Raw genomic sequence first — 18,978 nt, 5'->3', positions numbered from 1 at the left:
ACCCCTGTTCTCACTCCCAGGCAACACATCCTCCCCAATTTGTTCTCTCATTCCCCAAGTAGCTGAGGAAAGAAAAGCGCCCGAGGGGCTAGTTACGATTAACCCCGCTGGCCCGGGCTCTCCTGGTGCGGAAACGCCAGGCCAAGCGCTGACCGTGCCCTGATACCTTGCCAGCCGGACGGGCAACTGCAGGAGAAGCTCTCGTAGTCCTCGGACTCCCTGCACTCGCCGCCGTTCTTGCAGGGGCCGTCTGCGCAAGGGGCCAGCACGTCCTCGCACGTGGCTCCTGTGACGGGACACACACGGAGGGCTGAAGGCCCGCCAACACCCTCATCCCCCGGGAGCGAAAGGCGGCAGGGCCCACGAGCTTCTCACGATGCCCAGCACCTTCCCCAGATGCCCTGAGCTGCTTCCAGCCCTCGGGCAGGGGCTCGGGCTTCCCCTGCAGCCCCAGGGGCCGAGCGCAGCAGATGGAGGCTGCAGGGCCATGGGACCGACCTCCTGGGCCCCTTCCAGCACTGCTGGGGAGTTGGGAGGGCCGGGACTCTCCACCACCCCCAGGTCCTCTGTGACCCCAGCTCCCCTCGATTCCTTTAAGCTGTCACAGCCTGGGGTCCCCTGAAAAGCTGCATGTTTCACTGGGAAGGGAAGTGCAGCTTGGGGTGTCCTTTCCCCCCTCGCGCTCCCCCACTCAGCCGCTTTTCCTGTTTACGCCCAGCCAAGGGACACGTTCCCTGCAAGCCCTTATCTTCCCTGTCAGCCAGTATCTCCCAAACTGGCCCTTGCTATTTTCCAGAGCCTTCCACTCCCTGCCTCACCCCTTCCCCATCCCCCCAGGGGTTTCTATGGCTACTGCCGAAGACGGGAAATGGGTCACGACTTCCTACAATTGTGCAGAGGTTGCCGATTTGTGCAAGAGGAAGCGGGAGGCCGGCAAACAGGAATCGGGTCAGCAGAATCCCCCCCGGCCACGGGCCCTCAGCGGCCAGGCTGAGCCCTGTTTTTCCAGCAGGTCGGAGCGGGTAACCAGGGCTGCACAGACCCGCAAGGGCAACGGGGCCGAGCCGGAGCAGCTGCTGCGCGTTTTCCCCTGCCGCTCCCTGGACGGCTCGTGGCTGGGCTCCGCCAAGCAGCCCTCGCCTCTCCGTGCTCGGTCCCCTCGAGGAGGAGGAAAGGGAGGAAGCCCTGGCCGACTGCTTCCGAAAGCTCCTTCACGTTTCCTCCAGCGAGGCCGGACTGGGCCGTGGCACGGGGAGGTGGAGCCGCCGCTGGCACCCTGCGCACGGCCGTGCACACCGCGGGCAGCCCCAAACCCTGTGGCCGCTGCAGCCGGTCAGCGCTACGGATTTGTGCCTGCTGAAGAGCAGGTTCGCTGCACGTGCGTCAGAGGCTGCTTTGCAACCGCACGCGAAGCATCGGCCCTGCAGGAGCCCGGGGCACCGAGTGCTGCTGCTGGCGGGGGGAGCTGCCTGCCGTCTCACCTGTGTAGGGCAGGAGGCAGTTGCATGTGTAGCCCGCGACGTCGTCGATGCACGTCCCCTGATTCAGACACGGGTTGGAAGCGCATTCGTTGATGTTGGTCTGGCAGTTGGGTCCTGCGTTAAAAAAAAAGAAACACAAACGTATGTGAGACACCGGCTCTGCTGGAGGTGTCATCGTGGAAGGGGACCAAGGGTACGCTGGGGATGTGGCGATGACAGCAGCGGCCCACCCATCGCCCTTGAAGCACCTTCCACTCTTAGCTCAAGCTGTGGGAGCCTGTGCTCTGTTGAAGGACCTTAAGATAATTTGCATTACCACCTCTCCCATCAAGGCCAGACATCTCTTATCTACACTGTGAAGCCTCCAGTACACCCAGCATCATGGAGACGTCCACCCAAAGCTCCCACCCAGGCCGCTCCATGGAAGGGATGGGGCAGCAACCTTGGCTTTGTCCTTACCACTGAACCCTTCCCTGCAGGTACAGATGTAGCCACTGGTCATGTCCTTGCAGGTGCCACCGTTCATGCAGGGATTGGATTCACACTCGTTATTGTTAATGTCACAGTTCGTCCCACTCCAGCCTGGGTCACAATCACACCTGTAGCTTTGGGGGAAATTTGGAGCATAAGGCGCAGGATCTGGTCTGACCTTGCCCCCACACCGCCATCAGCTTTCATGTAATTACTGTAGCAAAGCCAAGCCCCAGATCAAGTTTATACAGAGAAACATCTCCAGCTCTAGCAGAGAGCACGGAATAGCACCGGCACTGGGGATGGATGCTGTCCTGTATCTAACCCACCGCGAGCCCCGGTTTCCTGGGGCTGCCCTTGGGCCCAAGCAGCCTCTACGCGTGCCCTGCAGCCTACCCGTTGAGCCCGTCGTGGCACTTCCCGTGGATGCAAGGGTTGCTGTTGCACTCGTTCACTTCGGACAGGCACTTGGGGTCGTGGAAGCCCTCGGGGCAGACGCACGTGAAGCCGTTGATGCCGTCCTTGCAGGTGCCCCCGTTGTGGCAGGGGTTGCTGGAGCACTCGTCGATGTTGATGTTGCACATCCGCCCTGGGAAAGGGAAGGGCGATGAGACACGACACGCAGCACCGCAGGTGCACGCGGCTTCCCGGGGACAAATCCCCCCCGACCGCGGCGGCAGCAAGGGTCTCCCGCGGGGACGCGTGCCAGCCCGGCTGGCCGCAGCGTGAGGTGGCTTCGAGCTGCCGCACGGTCCCCATCGCTTCATTAAATGCAACCAGGAGGAGGCCGTGCCCCGGGCCGGGAGGGAAGAGCGCAGAGGCCCGCGCTCAGCCCGTAACCCTACCTGCCACGGCGACAAAGGCGGCCTTGTCCGCGGCTCCGGGCGGGAGGACGAGGGGGCCGTGCAGCCCGGCGGCCCTGCCACCCGCCAGCGGGGTCTGCGCCTATCGCTGCCCCGCGCGCTCGCCGGCGGCCATCACACGAACCAGTTAGACGAGGCAGCAACCCGATACCCATGGGAGTGGATGCGCCGGGAGTCGAATTAACGCCACCCGAACCCCTTTGATTTTGTTTTTTTTTGTGGCCTGGGGTGAAATCACTGGCTTTGAACGAGCGGGAGGTCCCGGGCGGGGAGCGGGGATGCCTCCGAGGAGCTTCGCCGCTCTGGAGCAGCTCATGGCGCCCTGTTTGGCCTGTGCAGGCCCCGGGGAGGCCACAAAACCTCCCGCAGCGGGAACGGCAGCCGTGTCCCCCCTCCATGGTCGCCATCGCGCCGAGGGGCCCCGAGCGCAGCCCCGGGAGGCCGGAGAAGAGGCAGGGGCAGGCGGGCCTGTGCTCACCTGCGTAGCCCGGCTCGCAGGTGCACTCGTAGCCGTTGATCCTGTCGATGCACTTGCCGTAGTCGCAGGGGTTGCTGGCGCAGTCGTCCAGGTTGATCTCGCAGTTGGGCCCTGCGAGAGGAAAACGGGGCAGGGGGGAGGTGGGGGGCGGTTAGCGAGGGGTTTACGAGGCAAAAGTGAGCCTGGACACGAGGAGCCGCCTCCGCCCCGAACGGGGAAAGCCGTCCCGGCCCCGCTGGCCTTTCTGGGGGGGGATGGACGGATGGCCGCGGCGGCTCCTCACCCGTGGTGCCCTTGAGGCAGAGGCAGTTGTAGGCGTTGTTCCTGTCCTGGCAGGTGCCGCCGTTCTTGCAGGGCTGGCTCTGGCACTCGTTGATGTTGACGTCGCAGCGGTGGCCCGTGTAGCCCGGCTGGCAGAGGCAGGTGAAGGCGGCGACGCCGTCCTTGCAGGTGCCGTAGTGGCAGGGGTCGGGGTCGCACTCGTCCACGTCCACCTCGCAGTGGGCGCCGGAGAAGCCTGGCGGCAAGCAGACCGGCGTCAGCCCGGGGCCACCGGCCGCCGCCTCCCCCCGGCCGCCGCCTCCGCGGGGCTTTGTCCCGCGGCGCACAATGCCGGGGGGGGGAGCCGGGCACCCCGAACCCCCCCTCCGCGGGCCGAGGGGCGAGGACAAAGTGCGGCTTTGAGCGGGCCCCGCCGAGCCCACATAGCCGCTTTTCATCGGGGGCTTGGCATTAGCGAGACACTAATTAGAGGCCATTCAGCCGGAAGATTTCTGGCGGGAGCCGCTCCACAAAAGAGCCACTGTTCGCCGGGGCCGACGCTGCGCACCGCCGCGCCTCGGGTTTCGCCCCGCGGCCCCGGAGAGGCGGCGAGGGCTCGAAACCCCTCCCTGGCGGTGCGGGGAGGGGGGGACACACAGGCGGGGAATTTCCCTCATTTAAAAAATATAAGAGCCCGCGAGCGCTGCCCGGGGCGGCGTTTTGGGCCTCACCCTCGGCGCACTCGCAGCTGTAGGTGTTGGGGCCGTCCAGGCACTTGGCGCCGTTCTTGCAGGGGGTGCTGGCGCACTCGTCCACGTCGAACTGGCACAGGTGCCCGTTGAAGCCTGGGCGAGAGCGAAGGGTCGCACCCCCCGGCCGCGGCATCCGCGAAGCCGCCCCCCCCTTCCTCCCCAAAACGGTGCAAATCCCGCTAAGGGACAAATCCCGCTAATGGATTCCCCGGCGGGTCCCTCCGGCACCGGGGACCCGCGTTCGGTTTCCCAGGGCGGGCGCCGGGTTTCCATGGGGACGGCTCCGCGGGGCCCTGAATGAGGGGCTGTGACCCGGCGCTGACAACGTCTTATTTACATCTCTAGAGGAGCAAAGTCTCTGAACTTCAAAACCGCCTTTCACAGATTAACCGTCTCCCCGTTCTCCGCTCCGCCCCGTGACTTTGACACCTCATTCAAAGCGGCTGGCGAGGCCCCCCGCGCCCCGCCGGCCCTCCTTCCCAAGGAGGGACCTTTTCAAGTGCAAAGCCGAGGGGGTTTAATCCCCCCTCCGCGCTCCCGCGGGCCGGGAACGGCTGTTTGCTCCGGCGCCGCACGGCATCGCCCCGCGGACGGGGAGCAAAGTCTCCCCAAAAGTGCCTGGGGGTGCATGCAGCCACCCCCTCTTCCCCGGACCAGCGTGCAAAGTTTGCAGCCCAAAAACGCGGGCTGCAAGGAAGCCAGGCAGCTCCGAAGCGAAGCCTGATCTCCCCGAGCGGCTGCGCTCCGCCGCGCTTCGCCCTGGCTTGCTGTCCACCCCGAAGGCCGGGGCGGCCGGTGCCCGCGTACCTGTGGGACACTCGCAGTGGAACTCGTTGATCTTATCGACGCAGTTGCCGTTGTGCAGGCAGGGGCTGCTGGCGCACTCGTCCGTGTTGATCTCGCAGTAAACGCCCTCGTAGCCTGCGGGCGGCAGAGCCCGGCGGCACGTCAGCGCCCCGCGACCCGCGGCCTCCCCCGGAGCCCGGCCGCCACCGCCGGACCTCGTGCGCGGGTCCATCTGCCGTTCTCCACCCTGCCCTTGGCCTGACCCAGCCCCGCGAGGTTTGCAAAAGCCTGATCCTGGTGCCCAGCTCTCCGCTGCCCGTATCCCCATCGCTGCGGGAGACTGCGGGATCTTCACCAGACAGAGAGATCTTTCTTCTCGCTTTTATCCCCAAGCAAACAAGCCTCTCGCGGCTACTAGCCCAAATGGATCCTGATGCCGGGAGCCTTCCCCCCGCCCGCACGCAGCTCCGGGAGCAGAGCTCTCTCCCGCGCACGCAGCAAGGCCGCGAGAGCCCCTGCACCCACCGGGCATGCAGATGCACTGGAATTCCCCGATTTGGTCCAGGCAGGTGGCATCGTTCTGGCAGGGATTGGAGAGGCACTCGTTGACGTCTATCTCGCAGCGGGGCCCCGAGTAGCCCTGCAGGCACTGGCACTGGAAGGACCCTTGGGTGTTGATGCACTTCCCCGCGTGCTCACAAGGGTTGGCTCCTGAAAAACATCAGTGTCGTTCACAGGACGCAGCTAGGGAGCTGCTCACGGTCACCCCGCCGCGCACGAGGTTTCCGCTTGTGCTTCCTCCAGCTCCTCTTGTGCTTGGAGCAGCTCCTCACCGCCAGGGCCAGGGCCAGCCCCGCACTCACCCAGCGAGCACTCGTCCACGTCCTGGTTGCAGGCTGGCCCCATGTAGCCCGAGGGGCAGGTGCAGATGGCCTTGCCGTTGACGGGATTGGTGTCGCAGTTGGAGCCTTCATTGCAGGGGTTGCTGATGCAGGCGTCATCGAGGTGGCACAGCAAACCTGGGGAGCGAGAGGCACGCCCGTGTCTCACACTGAGACCTCCGCCGTCATCGCCTAGCAGCCAGCAGCCCAGGAGAAGAGCCCAGGGCGTGCACGGGGACCCATCTGCCCATGTCCTTCCCGGCCACCCCAACGCACCCTCCACGCATCCCCGGCATGGGACGACGCGGGACGGGGGCCTCACCCGTGCGGCCGTGGGGACACTCGCAGTAGAAGGAGGCCACGCGGTCGTGGCAGGTGGCCCCCTGGAAGCAGGCCGCCATGGCGCAGTCGTCGATGTTCTCGCTGCAGTCCTCGCCGGTCCAGCCGTTGACGCAGACGCAGTTGTAGCCGCCGTGGTTGTTGTGGCAGGTGCCTCCGTTTTGGCAGGCGTTGGGCATGAGCTGACACTCGTCCACATCCTCCGTGCAGTACTGGCCTGCGAGGGCAAGGAGACACCGGCGTGAGGCTCGGCGCGGACGCAGCTCCCGCCCCGAGGGTCAGGGAGAAACGCTCCTTGCACCCAACGCGAGCGATCCTGCGCTCGGTGCAGCGGCGCTGCTTGATCCACCCTGCATCCCCGGAGCAGGACCTGGCTCGGACCCGCTCCGCCCTCGCTCCCCATGGCAGTCCTACCTGTCCACTCCGGCGGGCACTGGCAGTTGTAGGTGTTGACGCCGTCCACGCAGGTGCCTCCGTTCTTGCAGTTGTTGCCCGGGCAGTCGTCGATGTTCTCCTCGCAGTTCTGCCCCGCAAAGCCTGAGCGGAGGAAAGAGCCGGATCTGTCGCTGGCTGCCAGGCGCCGGCACAGCCGGGACGTCTCCCCTAGCCTGGGCGAGAGGGGACGGCGCGGGGCCGCGAGCGCGCAGCCTCCCTGCAGCCGGCCACCGGCTTCCTCCGCGCGGGCGTCCCCGGCTCCATCGCGGCTCCCAGCCCTCCTCTCCCCGCAGCCCGGCTTTATTGCCGCCATCCGACGGCGCGGCACGCACGAACGTGAGCAGCCCTGACCTCTCCCCACGGCGCGCACCGCCAGGCCCTTATCGGCAAATCTGTCAAGCAACCCCGTTCCCCCCCCCCTCCCCGGCACTTGTCAGCATTTTGAACTGCCACTTGTCCTTGTTCCAGGCTAAGCGCTGTATTTACTGTAAACACAGCCCGGCACCGGGCAGGGCTGCCAGCGGGACGCCGGGACGGGACGGGACCCCGCGGGGCCGGAGCTGCCGCCGTGCCCGCCGCCGGGTCGGGCAGATGTGCTGGCACGCGCGGCCCCTCCGCCAGCCACCCGTCGGGCCGGCCACGCTGCTGGCTGGCAACTCGCTCGCCCGGCTGCACCTCGGGATGGGCACCGGCCAAACGGGACGGGCACCAGCCAAACGGCTCCGCGGCGAGGCAGGAGACCCAACGGCTGGAGCGGAGCGAGGCTGGAGCCCCTGCAGCCGGAGCGGGATGGACGCACAGCCGACCCCTCTGAAGCCAGCCCAGGCACGGTGCCGGCTTTCCTGATGGTGCCTTTCCCGGGAAAGCTTTTCCCAGGACGGGCCATGCTGGTGCCAGGGGCTGCCACGGCTCAGCTGAGCACCCGGGTGCATCTTCACCCCAGCGCAAACCTGCAAACGCCCCCAATTCCCCCTGCGCTCGCAGGCGTTCAAAGGCCTTCTGAAAATCAGGATCGGGCTGTTTACACCGGCAGGAACAGCCTAGGGTGCTCGCCTGGTTTACAGGCGAAGGGATCAAGGTGCACAGGGTTACGTACCCGTCCCGGGCCAAACGGGAGGAGCCCCGCGCCCGGCGCGGGACCAAGGCCCTGGCTCCCGGTGGGGGTTTGCCCTCTATCTCTCTCTGAGGACTGTGTTTCCCTCTCGCTAGCGTCAGCCCCATCGCATGAAAAGCAATAACAGTTATTTATGACCGCTGGTAGGAGTCCAAAGCAGATAACGTGGAGTTGCGCCTCGTTTTTAAGCAGCTGGGCCGAGACCGAACAGCAATAACTGGCAATGTCTTAGATACCAGGATTAACTCATTTTGAACCATCCGAATGAGTAATTAGTACTGCAATTACGTTAAACTCAGGGTTGCATTCTGCAGCGATGGCACGATAAAGCAGACGAGATTAGTTTAACTTTAAGAAACCCGGTACAGTCAGGCCTCTCTGGAAATGAAAAGGGGACATTGTTTTCTGATCTGCTGCCCCGCATACCAGGATATCAATCACTCGCTTATCACGTGAAAGAGCCCCCAGTCCCCTGTGCCTCTGCCAGAAGCCAGTACAGCCCGTGCAGCGAGGCATGCCGGCAGCAGCCGGTCCTGCGGGAGCCCGTGGGTGCTGCAGAGCCGCCCGGGGCCGGGCCGCCCGGCGGGAGGCAAACCGGTTAATGCAGCATGCAAATCTCCGGGAAGCAGCCCGCGAAGCCGCAGCCGGGTGCGGAAGCGCCGACCCCCCCGCCGCGGCAGGATTTCCCCCCCGGGCGATACCTCACACCGAGGTGCAAGATGCTTTGGTTGCTCTGGGGAAAGCGCCTCGGCAGCGGCACACCCGGTGCTGCCTTCGCTGGGGTGTTTCTGACTGCGGGGCATCGCTTACGGGAACCCCTCGCTCACGTGCACGCGCGCGGCTCCCGGGGCCGGACCGTCGTGCATCGCCTGGCCTGGGAGGAAACGCTTCCTCCCCCAGGACCACGCGCCGCGGCGAGCCCGGCGCCGGGCTGGCCCCGAGGAGAGGAGCTTCGCCCCAGCCCGGGCGAGCAGGCACGGCGCAGAGGTCGGCATCCTAAAGAGGAGCCCTGGGGGGTTCTGATGGCTATCAAGAGTCTCCTAATTACGACAGCCCAAGCTTTGGGAAGGGGATTAAACCTCCGGCTCCTGGGCCTAACCAGGAGACCAAGAGGAGATCTCCCACGGGGCCAGTCTGCCCGCTGCCGTGCGGGACCTAAGGACCCACCACGGCGGGGTTACGGGTGACCAGAGGAGATAAAAGCTGCTCCGCCGCGCAAAGATTTCTCAGGCAGCTTAACGCCGCCGATAGCATCTTTCCGAGGGGGAGGCCAGATGCTTCCTCTCCGCGTCTGCCGCAGACAGGTGGAGGAGCCGGCTCGGGCCAGCGGCGAGATTAATCCCCCCGCAAACAAAGCCCGGGCGCCGAGCGGGGCCGCGGCGGCGGTGCTCTCGGCCGGCTGCTCCCCGGCAGGAAGCTCGCCGAGGTCGTCTCTCGCGTCCCCTCCCTCGGCCCCCGCCGCGCTGCAAACCGCTGCAAACCCCGGGGCAGAAGCGAAAGGACTCGCCGGGGGCATTTTCACAACCTCTTCCCCGCCGAGCGCCTCGGCTGCGCCCCGCTCTGCTCCGCTCCGGCGCTCGCACGGAGAGGGTCTCCCTTCCCCGGCTCCGCTCGCGCTTGGAAACTCACCCAAATAGCTATTCCTGGCTCATTATTCCACGCTGGAAGTGGATTAAGCTAGAGCGGAAAAAGGCACTCTTATTCTGGAATATGAGCATCCGCACAGGGGCCTCTATTGAAACAGTTGTGCTGGAAGAGCTATTTTGGTGAATCACCAAGTATAAAAAGCCCCCAGATGACCTCTCTTCTGCAGGGACAGCTGCCCAGCGTCGTCCCCAACACGCCCGGGGCAGCTCTTTTCTGTCATCCCCAGGGCGGCAACTGGAGCAAAGATTTGGCACCGCTTGTTTGGGCAAAGCTTTGCAGATTTGCTGAACTTCCCGCATCACGACAGCCCGCAGAAAGCAGGATGAACACCCACTTCCTAAGAAAAATGTCAACTCCAACAAAATAACTGGCCCGAAGCGTTGCTCTGCTTTACTCCATGCCCGCGCCCGAGCATCCCGCTCCCAGCGGAGCGGCAGCAAAGCCGGGCAGCGTTTCACCCCCGCGTTATGCGGAGGGAGCAGGTCCAGAGCAGGCAAAGGCAGCTTTCTCTGAACGCTCTTTGGGCACAAAACTCTTGCTGGGGCCAGGTACCTGCACATCCTAAACAGCCCAGGCCACCGCGGCTTGCTCCAGCCCCTCACCGTCTCCTCGGTGCTAGCAACCACATCACCAGAGCGAGCCTGACGATGGAAAAGCAGCCCCTACCTGGCAGACACGTGCAGTCGTAGGTGGTGTCGCCGGTCTGGCGGCAGGTCCCCCCGTTCTGGCAGGGCGAGGGGTTGCAGGGCACGTAGAGGTGCTCGCAGTTCTGCCCCGTGTACGCCGGCCTGCACGAGCACTGGTAGGTGCCGACCTCGTTGGTGCAGCTCCCGCCGTTCTTGCAGACGGGAGGCAGGATCTTGCACTCGTTCACGTCCTGCTTGCAGCTGGCCCCGTGGAAGCCGTCCGTGCAGCGGCAGATGTAGTGGGCCTCGAACGGGACGCACTGCCCTCCGTTGGCGCAGGGGTTGGAGGCACAGGGGTCGGCCTGCTGGCACGTTTTACCTAGGGAGCAGGAGGATAAGAGGAAGGATGAGGATGCAGACCGCAGCCCATGCAAGCAGGGAGATCTTTGCGCTGGGGAATCCCAAAACCTGGAGCACAAACCAGCTCTGCTGGGGACTGTGCTGGAGCCCAGCGTGTTGTAGGTGGTGCAATTAATTCCTCCCCCCTGCCCACCCCAAAACTTCATCCGTGCAGGACACTAGCAGAGCTGGGGCCTTGCAGGACCACGCACCTCCCAGGCTGGTTGCTCAGGTTCGTAACCCCCCCAAGCAGCGCGCGGGGGGGTCCCCGTGGCCCGGCCTCACCTGACCAGCCGGGCGGGCAGCGGCACTTGTACTCGCTGAGCGTCAGCAGGTCGCAGGTGCCGCCGTTGCGGCAGGGGTTGTTGAGGCAGGCGTTCTCGCGGGGCGTCAGGCAGAGCTCGTCGGTGAAGCCCAGGCGGCAGGCGCAGGTGTAGTCGGCGGTGCCGCCGCGCACCACGGGGACGCAGGTGCCGGCGTTCTTGCACGGGGAGCTCAGGCAGGGGTTGGGCAGCTGGCACCGGTCGCCCACGTGGGCACCGTTACACCTGGGGGAGAGCCGGAGAGGCGCTCAGAGCAAACGCAGAGCCTCTCCGCAGGAAAGGCCTTCCCTGGGACGCCCCGCCACCAGCTTGGGGCAATGGGAATGCACAGGGGAGCTCTGCGGCCGGACGGGCCCTCCTGCGCGGGACCCACGGCACGTCTGCCGCGGCGGCGGAAAGGCTCCGTCCCGCCGGCTCTGGGCTGAGCTGCACCTTGGGAGAAGAGGAAGATGAAAGAGGAGCCTGTAACAAAGGCTTCCCCCATCAAGGGGCCTGCTCAGACTTGCAAAACCACAACCTCCAGCACCGACATCCTGCTTTTCATCACCAAGTGCTTTTTTTTTCTCCCTCTTGCTGAAGAGGAAACCAAGGCACAAGGTGGATGCGAGGAGAGTGGCAGAGCCGGGGACGGCCCCCACGGTCCCCGAGCCCCCCCGGCGGCATCTACAGAGCCAAATGGAAGAGGAACCACTTGGCCATTGCACCATGCCCTGTCCCCTGCAGCACGTGCCCTGCCACCAGGCTCCCTCCTCCGCTGGGTCACTTTTTACACGGCTCCATCCTGCAAAATCGGTCAGATGTAGAGAAGCAAGGGCCCCGGTGCCCAGCACAAAATGCCACCCGCACGCTGGTGCAACAGCCCCGAGCAACGCTGCAGCACCGGTGGCTCCCGCGGCTCGGGGGGCCGTGGCGAGGCGAGCCCGAGGGCACCTGAACATCAAAAGATCCTGGAGACGAGGCCCTTCAACACCTCTCTGGCGCAAATCCCCCCGCTCGGAGTCTTTTGTTGGGTGCTTTCAACGCGAGGTGCTGTGCGCTTCTCCCTCTGAGCTGGTCTGCTCACATTACGCGGCCTCAAAAGGGAGATTTACGGTGCCAGCCAGGCTTTCGCTGCCCTGCAACAAGTGGCTCTGCAGGACGGCTCCGCAGGGTCAGGGACGGGAGGACGGCAGCTGCGGCATGCCGTGTCCCACGCCGTGAGGCCGAGGCCACCGCGTGCAGCAGACCCTGGACGGCTTGGATGGTGCACCAATCCACACAGCCCCGGTCCTGCCCTTGCCTCTCTCCTTCCTCTTTCTGACTGCTATTTTACACGCCTAGATGTTCCCCAAAGCTTCCAGCTGTCGCAGACGATGGGCAGCAGCCTCGGCCACGCGACGCTTTCCCCTCGGCTGTGCACGGGAGCAGGATGGGGCCTTGCAGCCCTTCTGCTGCCCACCCGTACTCATGCCCATTCCCACCAGAGCTGGTGGGACCTCAGCTGCCCTGAACCATGCATGCAACCTCCAACACTCGCGTGCCCATGGAAAACAGCGTTCTCCTTGGACGTGACCTCGGCATGTCAGCAACAAACTGGTGAGAGGGAGGAGGACAGCGAGCTGCATCTGGTTGCAAGCGTCCGATCCGAGCCGGCACAGCGCGGAAGCACCAGCGAGGCTCGCTGGGGCTCTGCAAGCGGCAGCAAGGCTTCTGCTTCCCTGCCCTGCTCCAGCGTGTCGTGGTGGCCCCGGAGGGGGACAGGGGCTCCCTGCGGTGGGCACTGCCCGGTCACCGGTCCGGGGCACGCAAGCAGCCTTTTCGCGGTGCATGAGCAGAGGGGATCTTGGAGACCCCGTGGGGCCACGCGGAGCCCGGCATGGCCACGAGAGCCCTGCAAGCACGCGGGGAGCACCGGCTCTGCCAGCCCCCCGCACGGCACCGGCGTCGCACAGCCGGCGAAACCCAAACCCGCGGCCGCCCCGGAGCAACAGGCGGCAGGGCCGGCGCCTCCGGCTGCTCCCCGCTCCTCTGCCCTGCCGCCTTTTTTTTTTTTTTTTTTTTTTTTTTTAACCCAATTCTGATTTCATTGTTGTGGATTGTGTGAGAATTTGTCCGGATTCGGCGACATTTTGAGTTAATGAGACGGCATTATCCGGGCCCAATGAAAAAGAAAATGCGGATAATAATAAATCAGGGCATCTGCTGGGCGCACAAAGGGCGGCGGGGAGCAGGTGTGCATGCTAATGAGGGCCGAGCAGCTGCTGCGCGCCCGGCCCGCTGCCGCGCGGGGTGCCGCGGTCCAGCCCGGCCCCGCGCCGGAGGGAGAGAGGGGTCTTTGTGCGGCCCCCCCGCGCCGGGCAGCGCGAAGGCACGCCGCCTGCAAACCGCGCCGCTGCGCGGTCAGCTGTTAACCCCCCCCCGTCCGCCTCCCCCCGCTTCCCTGCACCACACACACGCTTTTTTTCTTAAAGCAATCCCCCGGCATGGAGGGAAAAGGCGGAAAAAAACCCGCGGGAAAGGCAGTGCTGCATGGGACGAGCGGGCGCCCGGCATCGTCTGCAGCAGAGAGGTTAATTCAGACTCACCCGGGGCTTCGCCGAGGCGCCCAGGGGCTTCCCGAGCTTCTGCTTCGAGAAATGCCTGAAGTTTCCCGGGAATGCACAGATTTTTTTTTTCTTTCCACTTATCCATTGGAAAAGCTGGCGGGTGGGCGCGATAGAGGTGAGGGCACGGCCGCTGCTCGCCCAGGCTGCGGGAGGGAGCTCCCGGGCTCGGGGGACTGGGCAGGTGCCCCCAGCTGTGCTGCCCTTGGGGGGCTATTTCCAGATGCAAACCAAAAAGCATCAGTAAAGCAACTTTTCAGGAAGGAACAAAACCAAAAAAAAACCCAACACAAGCAGAAACAGCCACCCTTAAAATCCAGCATCGCCCCTGTTACGCCTGCTGCACCCAGCGCCACGCTGCTCCGGGCAAACGCCCACCAAACTCCCCCTCGCTGCTCCTGAGTAATCGCGTTTTCTCCTCTTTTTGATGCAAAAGCTCTTATCGCCCTGCTGCTGGCACGAATCTCTCCATCACGCGCGGCGGGCGACCGCCTAACAAGAGCCGTCGGCCTCGCGCGGGAACGCGGCCGAGCTGCAAACCTCAGCACGGGGCTGCAGGAGCCCGGATCACCCCGAAAGCTTGCCCAGGGACCACGGCACTATTTCTGCAAAAAACGCCCGGGCAGGGGGTTATTGCTCCCAAGCGAGCGGTCTCGGGGGCTCGTCCCGCTCCCGCCGCAGCCCATCAGCGGGCACCGGGCCCGGCTCAGCGCGCGCTTGGATGCGAGGTCCCACGGTGGTTTTCCCTTTGGCATTTCCCAAGCGACCAAAACCCAAAGCAGCTGACGGAAACGAACACAAAAGACGCTAAAGCTGCACTTTAATTATAGACACATATATTTTTAATGCAAATATGTATTTTGGCAGGACAGGGCGGGTGCCTCGGGATCAAAGCATCCCAGAAAGGCCACCAGAAACCAGCTTCCACGCGGCGAAGGGTCACCGAGCTCCCCGCGCCACCGGGGTCCAAAGGACCCTCCCCAAAACGCCCGCTGTGACGGCGACACGGGCCTCCCACGTGACACGGGCAGGAACAGCTAAAAACACCAGAGGTGCTCGCTGCCCCGGCACGCGGCGGCCCAGGGCTTCGCTGCTGCCGTTTTGTCCGCTCGCTCCCCGCTGCGGCACGAGCCTCCGCTCCGACCTGCCGGCAACAGGTTGTGCGGCTCCGGCGCTCGCCCTCCGCAGCAATGCGCCACTGAAAGCATCCCGAGGCAGATGTTCCCCTGACCTTTAACCCAGGACTAATTCAAGGGTTTTGCCGTTTTCCTTTCGGAGCTAAGCTGCCATCTGCCACCGCGGGTGACGAGCAAGCGCCCCGCGAGCCGGCCCTGAGTCCCGGTGAGGGGCTTCGGCCGCCCGCCTGCAGCCGGGAGCTGCCCCATCGCAGCGCATCCTACCCCCGGGCACCGTCTCCAGCATCATGGAGAAGGAAGGAGTTTGGAAATCGCGCCCGTGACCTCGTGCGGACCAGCGGTTTCCAGCCGGCCGCCACCCCGGCATCGTCGTATCCGGAGCTACGGAGACGCCGCGCTCTTGCGCAACGCCCAGAGGACGCTCGCTCCAGGGGCGACGCGAAACCAGTCACCGCCAAACATCACCGACGGTTTGGATCTCATCTATTTGCTAGCGATAGCGAAGGAAAGAGGAAACAGCCGAAAGGAGAAGCTCCCTCCGCTCCCAGCCGTCGAGCGCCAGCGCGACTGCACAGCGCTGCCCGCACCTCTCCGCGGCCGTCGCCGGCAGCGACCGCAGCCGCCTGCTCCCACACGTCGTTCACGCCCGCAGCGCAAGCCCAGCAGTCACCAGACCCCGCGCGCGCAGGGTTTTCCCCGCTATTAGGCCTCCACCCACGGGAGTCACTTTTCCAGTTGCTCCAGTGGCTCCTGGCCTGGCGCAGCCTGGAACCGGCGCCCCAGCTTTCTCCTGAGGTTGCACCTTCTCCCCCAACGCACGTTCCTCCAGGGCCCGGTGCAGCATCACAGCAGAAAGGATTTGTTCCCTGCTCTGCCGCCTTCATCCCCAGCCCGCAGCATCCTCTCGCGGGGCGTCCATGGCCTCACCGGACGGCACGGAGCAGGGGACCTCCGGCGCGGAGGGACAACCATGGCCCCACCAAGACCTCCTGCAGCAACAGCAGCACTCTTATCGCCCCAAACCGCTGCTGGACCGAACTGGCAGGGTACTTCATAAAGCCCCATCTAGGTCTCGCTTTATTAAACACGCCGGGACACTAGCCTGGGAAGCAAAAACACTTTCACGTAGGGAGGCTGGTTGGCAAAGCAGCAGGTTACTCTGAGCGACATCAGGTTAATAAAGCAAGAGCAGGTCTACGGTCTTGTTTAATTAAAAAAAGCAGACTGCAATCCCAAGTCTTTGATGTGTTTTTTTGTTCCATTTCGTTTCTGACCTAGCCCGAGCCATCTAATTGAGATTTTTAAGACCCAGACTTTCATCTGGAAAGAAAGTAAAGGAATTCCCAAGGCGGGATGTGCTCATGGTCAGGGGCGAGGGAAAAACGTGCTTGAGCCACTCTTCTTCTCACTAGCGTGGTGGGGAGGAAAAAAAAATTGCTTTGTTTCTTAAGTAGACATTAGTCAGGACAGTGCTGGAGTCAAAGTTCCCATTGTAATGAAAAACAATATAATCCCATTACTAAGCAAAGTGGCCGGGCTATTCACCAGCAATAGCAACCAACTACCTGGGAAGGAGCTGCTTTTCAATGGAGGTTCATTCACAATAAACATGAAAGATGTCTAAGGAAGAGACCAAGACAAAACTTGCTTCATTCCCACCCTCAACAATGGGTACTACGGATTTTTTTTTTCCCAGTTGTTTTTTTTTTTAAATATATCCTCTGCTGGTGTAAATCCGCACGGCTCTATTGTTTGTGGGACGGGGCTGGTCTCCCCACGCACGCTCCCACGTTGATGCCGTTCTCCAGCTCCCTTCAAACGAAGGGTTCATTTTTGAGCACTATTTGGAAGGAAACGCTTCCAGAGGTGCCTACGCTGGTGACACCCCTGGAAAACAGAGAAAACGAACCCCTCTCTGAAGTGAAAGCTCATTTTGGAAAGACCTGGCTGCTCTGCCCAGCTTTCGGGCCGGTCTCCCGAGCTCGGCTCGACAGCGCCCGGGGCGCCGGCATGTGCTGCAGCACCAGTGTCACCATGTCACCACGCCGTGACAAACTCCTTTTTTCCCCCAAACCGAGTTTTGGCTAAACACTGAGCTGCCTGATCCCCTTATAAGGAAAACTCCCACCAGGAACATGTGTGGCCCCTATACCCTTCTCTCCTAATCCTGAAAATAAAACCTGAGATTAAGATCTGAACAGCTACCACGAGTTTAAACAACCTATATTTAGCTCCGATATTTAGAAATAGGAGGAGGGGGATTTTACAGAGCCCCACCGCGGGTCAGAGCAACTGGCGCTGGGGACGTGTTGGTGGGACGAGCCGGACGGGCAGGAGAAGACAGCCAGGAGAGGACAACCGGGCAAGGCAGCTCCAGCTCCCCAGGGATGCAGCAAATTGCTGCCTTTTCCTCCAAAGCAATGAAAAAAACCCTAAAACCAGCTGCGAGCAACCCCGCCAACGCAACGAGCGCCTGGAAAGACATCGGCGCGGACGGCGAGGTCCCCGGGGCTGATGCTTCTCCCGCCGCCGGGTTTAACCAAGGCAACGGCAAGCAGCGGAGGGGAGACGCCGCCTCCGGCACCTCGCGCCGGCCCAGCTCCCCGCGCCGACCCGCAGCCCGGGCGGACAAAGGCCGCATTCTTCCGCCGCGCTCCTTGGAAACCCCGCCGAGGGCCGTCTGCCGCCCGGCCTTTTGACTTTGGGGCCGCGTCTAACATTTTAATAGGAGCGAGGGGCCCCCCGCGCCGGTCCCTCGCCAGCCAGGGGATGCGGCTGCGCCGGGCGAGCTCGGTACGCTCGGCGGGATGCAGTGATCCACCGCCGACGGCTGCATGCCTCTGCGAGCCCCAGGAGAGGGTATTTACTGGTGTAACTGCCTCCGGACGCCTTTGGAGGGTCTTTTCTAGCTTTCTGCACAAGGATGCTCAGCGCCGCACCCGGCGCGGGGGTGAGGAGCGGCTCTTCCCCCCGCTCCCGGGATGCACGCGCACCTCTGCTCAGCGGCAGCACGTGGCTTCTGCCTGGAAATAAATCACGGCACGTTCGGAAACGCTCAGCCGCCGACGGCAGCGGGATGCTCGGGGTGCCTCAGGCCCCCGCGGGGTCCTGGAGCCAGCGACCTGCGGAGACACGGCTCCTGGGCCAGCACGCATGGAGCAGCGGGCACAAGCGCCCAAAGCTCCTTCTCATTCCTCCTGGGAACCGTCCTTGGTGGACACCCGGAGCTCCACATCACAGCCCACGGGGGACGCGGTGGAGCAGCCGGTTGCTCCCCCAAAACTCAAAGCCCCAAGGCAGTGGCTGGCGGGGCGGTTTGGCCACCCGGCAGTGCCATAAAAGCCCAGGAGGAGGAGGAGGAGGAGGAGGAGGGACCAGCAAGGCAAAGCTCAGCTCTGCAACCCAGGCAAGTCTCCAAGCCTGGGACGGATCCTGCACAGTCCTGGGAGGCCCAAGCAAAGCCTGGCACTGCAAGAAGGGCAACTCCTGGCTACGCCGACTTCAGATCAGGCCCAAAGCAATGCAGATCCCCGGCGCGGATGCTCCTCTCCGGCAGCTCAGCCCTCCCAGCCCACTGCCGCGGCCGTTCGCCTGCGGCGCGCCCCGTCTATTAAATAAGGCCAATGTTACAGCATCATTAAAACTTAATAAATCCATTTCCCTATAAATACCATTAAATCCAGTTTTTCGGAAGGGAATTAGGGTGAAAACTTGTTAAAAGAAAATGATTTACGCACAAATAAATTTTTGCAACTTGACCGAGCGTGAAAGTTTCCCATTAACATGCGACTCCGCTCTCCTTGCTGGAAACGTGCAAGGACCTAAACGGCCGAGGCCTAAACATTAACCGTTTAACCGACTTTTCCAATATTAACCCCAGAGCGCCGTGGGGGAAGGGCAGGAGGTGCCGGGCGAACGCCGAAACTAGGCACTAAGCACCGCGCGAGGGGAGCGCAGCCCGGCTCGGGTCTCCCGGGGGTTGCGCTCCGAACGGCCCGGTTCAGGCACGCGGTGCTGGCGTCGGCTTCTGAACCCCCGGATGCCCCCAAACATCTCCCATCCGGGCCCATGGGGGTGATCCCTGGGGAGCCGCGCGGTGGGATGCAGCCGCTCCGCATCCCGGCAGGGATGCTCGCTCGCCCCTTGCACGCGCACGTGCTTCCACGGGCTGCAAAACCAACCGTCCGACATCAGCACCAAACACCGCCGCCGCTTCGCAGTTACAACTTGGCTGCACAGCAAGAACCGAAGGAGAGGACCATAAAAGCGGCACTTCGGCGCGGAAACGGATGGCCTGTGGAGTCCCAACGCACGGTCCAAAGTTGTCACCCGGAGCCTGGGGATACTTTAACCGCGGAGAACGCTCCGTCCAGATCCAGAGCGTACCAGCTCTCGCTCCCTGCG

At 63.5% G+C, this 18,978-nt stretch overlaps 1 protein-coding gene across 2 annotated transcripts in view; it reads right to left on the bottom strand.

Annotated features, from left to right (window-relative positions):
- Positions 1-18,978, bottom strand: part of NOTCH1 (notch receptor 1) — a 39,720-nt gene that overhangs the window by 14,392 nt on the left and 6,350 nt on the right. For both annotated transcript variants that reach the window (XM_064523860.1, XM_064523861.1), the window contains exons 3-16: positions 10,819-11,081; positions 10,175-10,513; positions 6,727-6,849; positions 6,296-6,529; positions 5,956-6,111; positions 5,618-5,803; positions 5,114-5,227; positions 4,286-4,399; positions 3,577-3,810; positions 3,294-3,404; positions 2,349-2,541; positions 1,941-2,086; positions 1,482-1,595; positions 167-286 (exon numbers count right to left, since the gene is read on the bottom strand). In XM_064523860.1, coding sequence (XP_064379930.1) covers positions 167-286; positions 1,482-1,595; positions 1,941-2,086; positions 2,349-2,541; positions 3,294-3,404; positions 3,577-3,810; positions 4,286-4,399; positions 5,114-5,227; positions 5,618-5,803; positions 5,956-6,111; positions 6,296-6,529; positions 6,727-6,849; positions 10,175-10,513; positions 10,819-11,081 — 2,447 coding nt within the window. The remainder of the gene's footprint in view (positions 1-166; positions 287-1,481; positions 1,596-1,940; positions 2,087-2,348; positions 2,542-3,293; positions 3,405-3,576; positions 3,811-4,285; positions 4,400-5,113; positions 5,228-5,617; positions 5,804-5,955; positions 6,112-6,295; positions 6,530-6,726; positions 6,850-10,174; positions 10,514-10,818; positions 11,082-18,978) is intronic.

Source organism: Dromaius novaehollandiae, chromosome 20 (genome assembly GCF_036370855.1).
Source record: "Dromaius novaehollandiae isolate bDroNov1 chromosome 20, bDroNov1.hap1, whole genome shotgun sequence".
In the NCBI taxonomy this organism is placed as follows: Eukaryota; Metazoa; Chordata; class Aves; order Casuariiformes; family Dromaiidae; genus Dromaius; species Dromaius novaehollandiae.
This window is presented reverse-complemented; position numbering and strand designations above follow the sequence as displayed.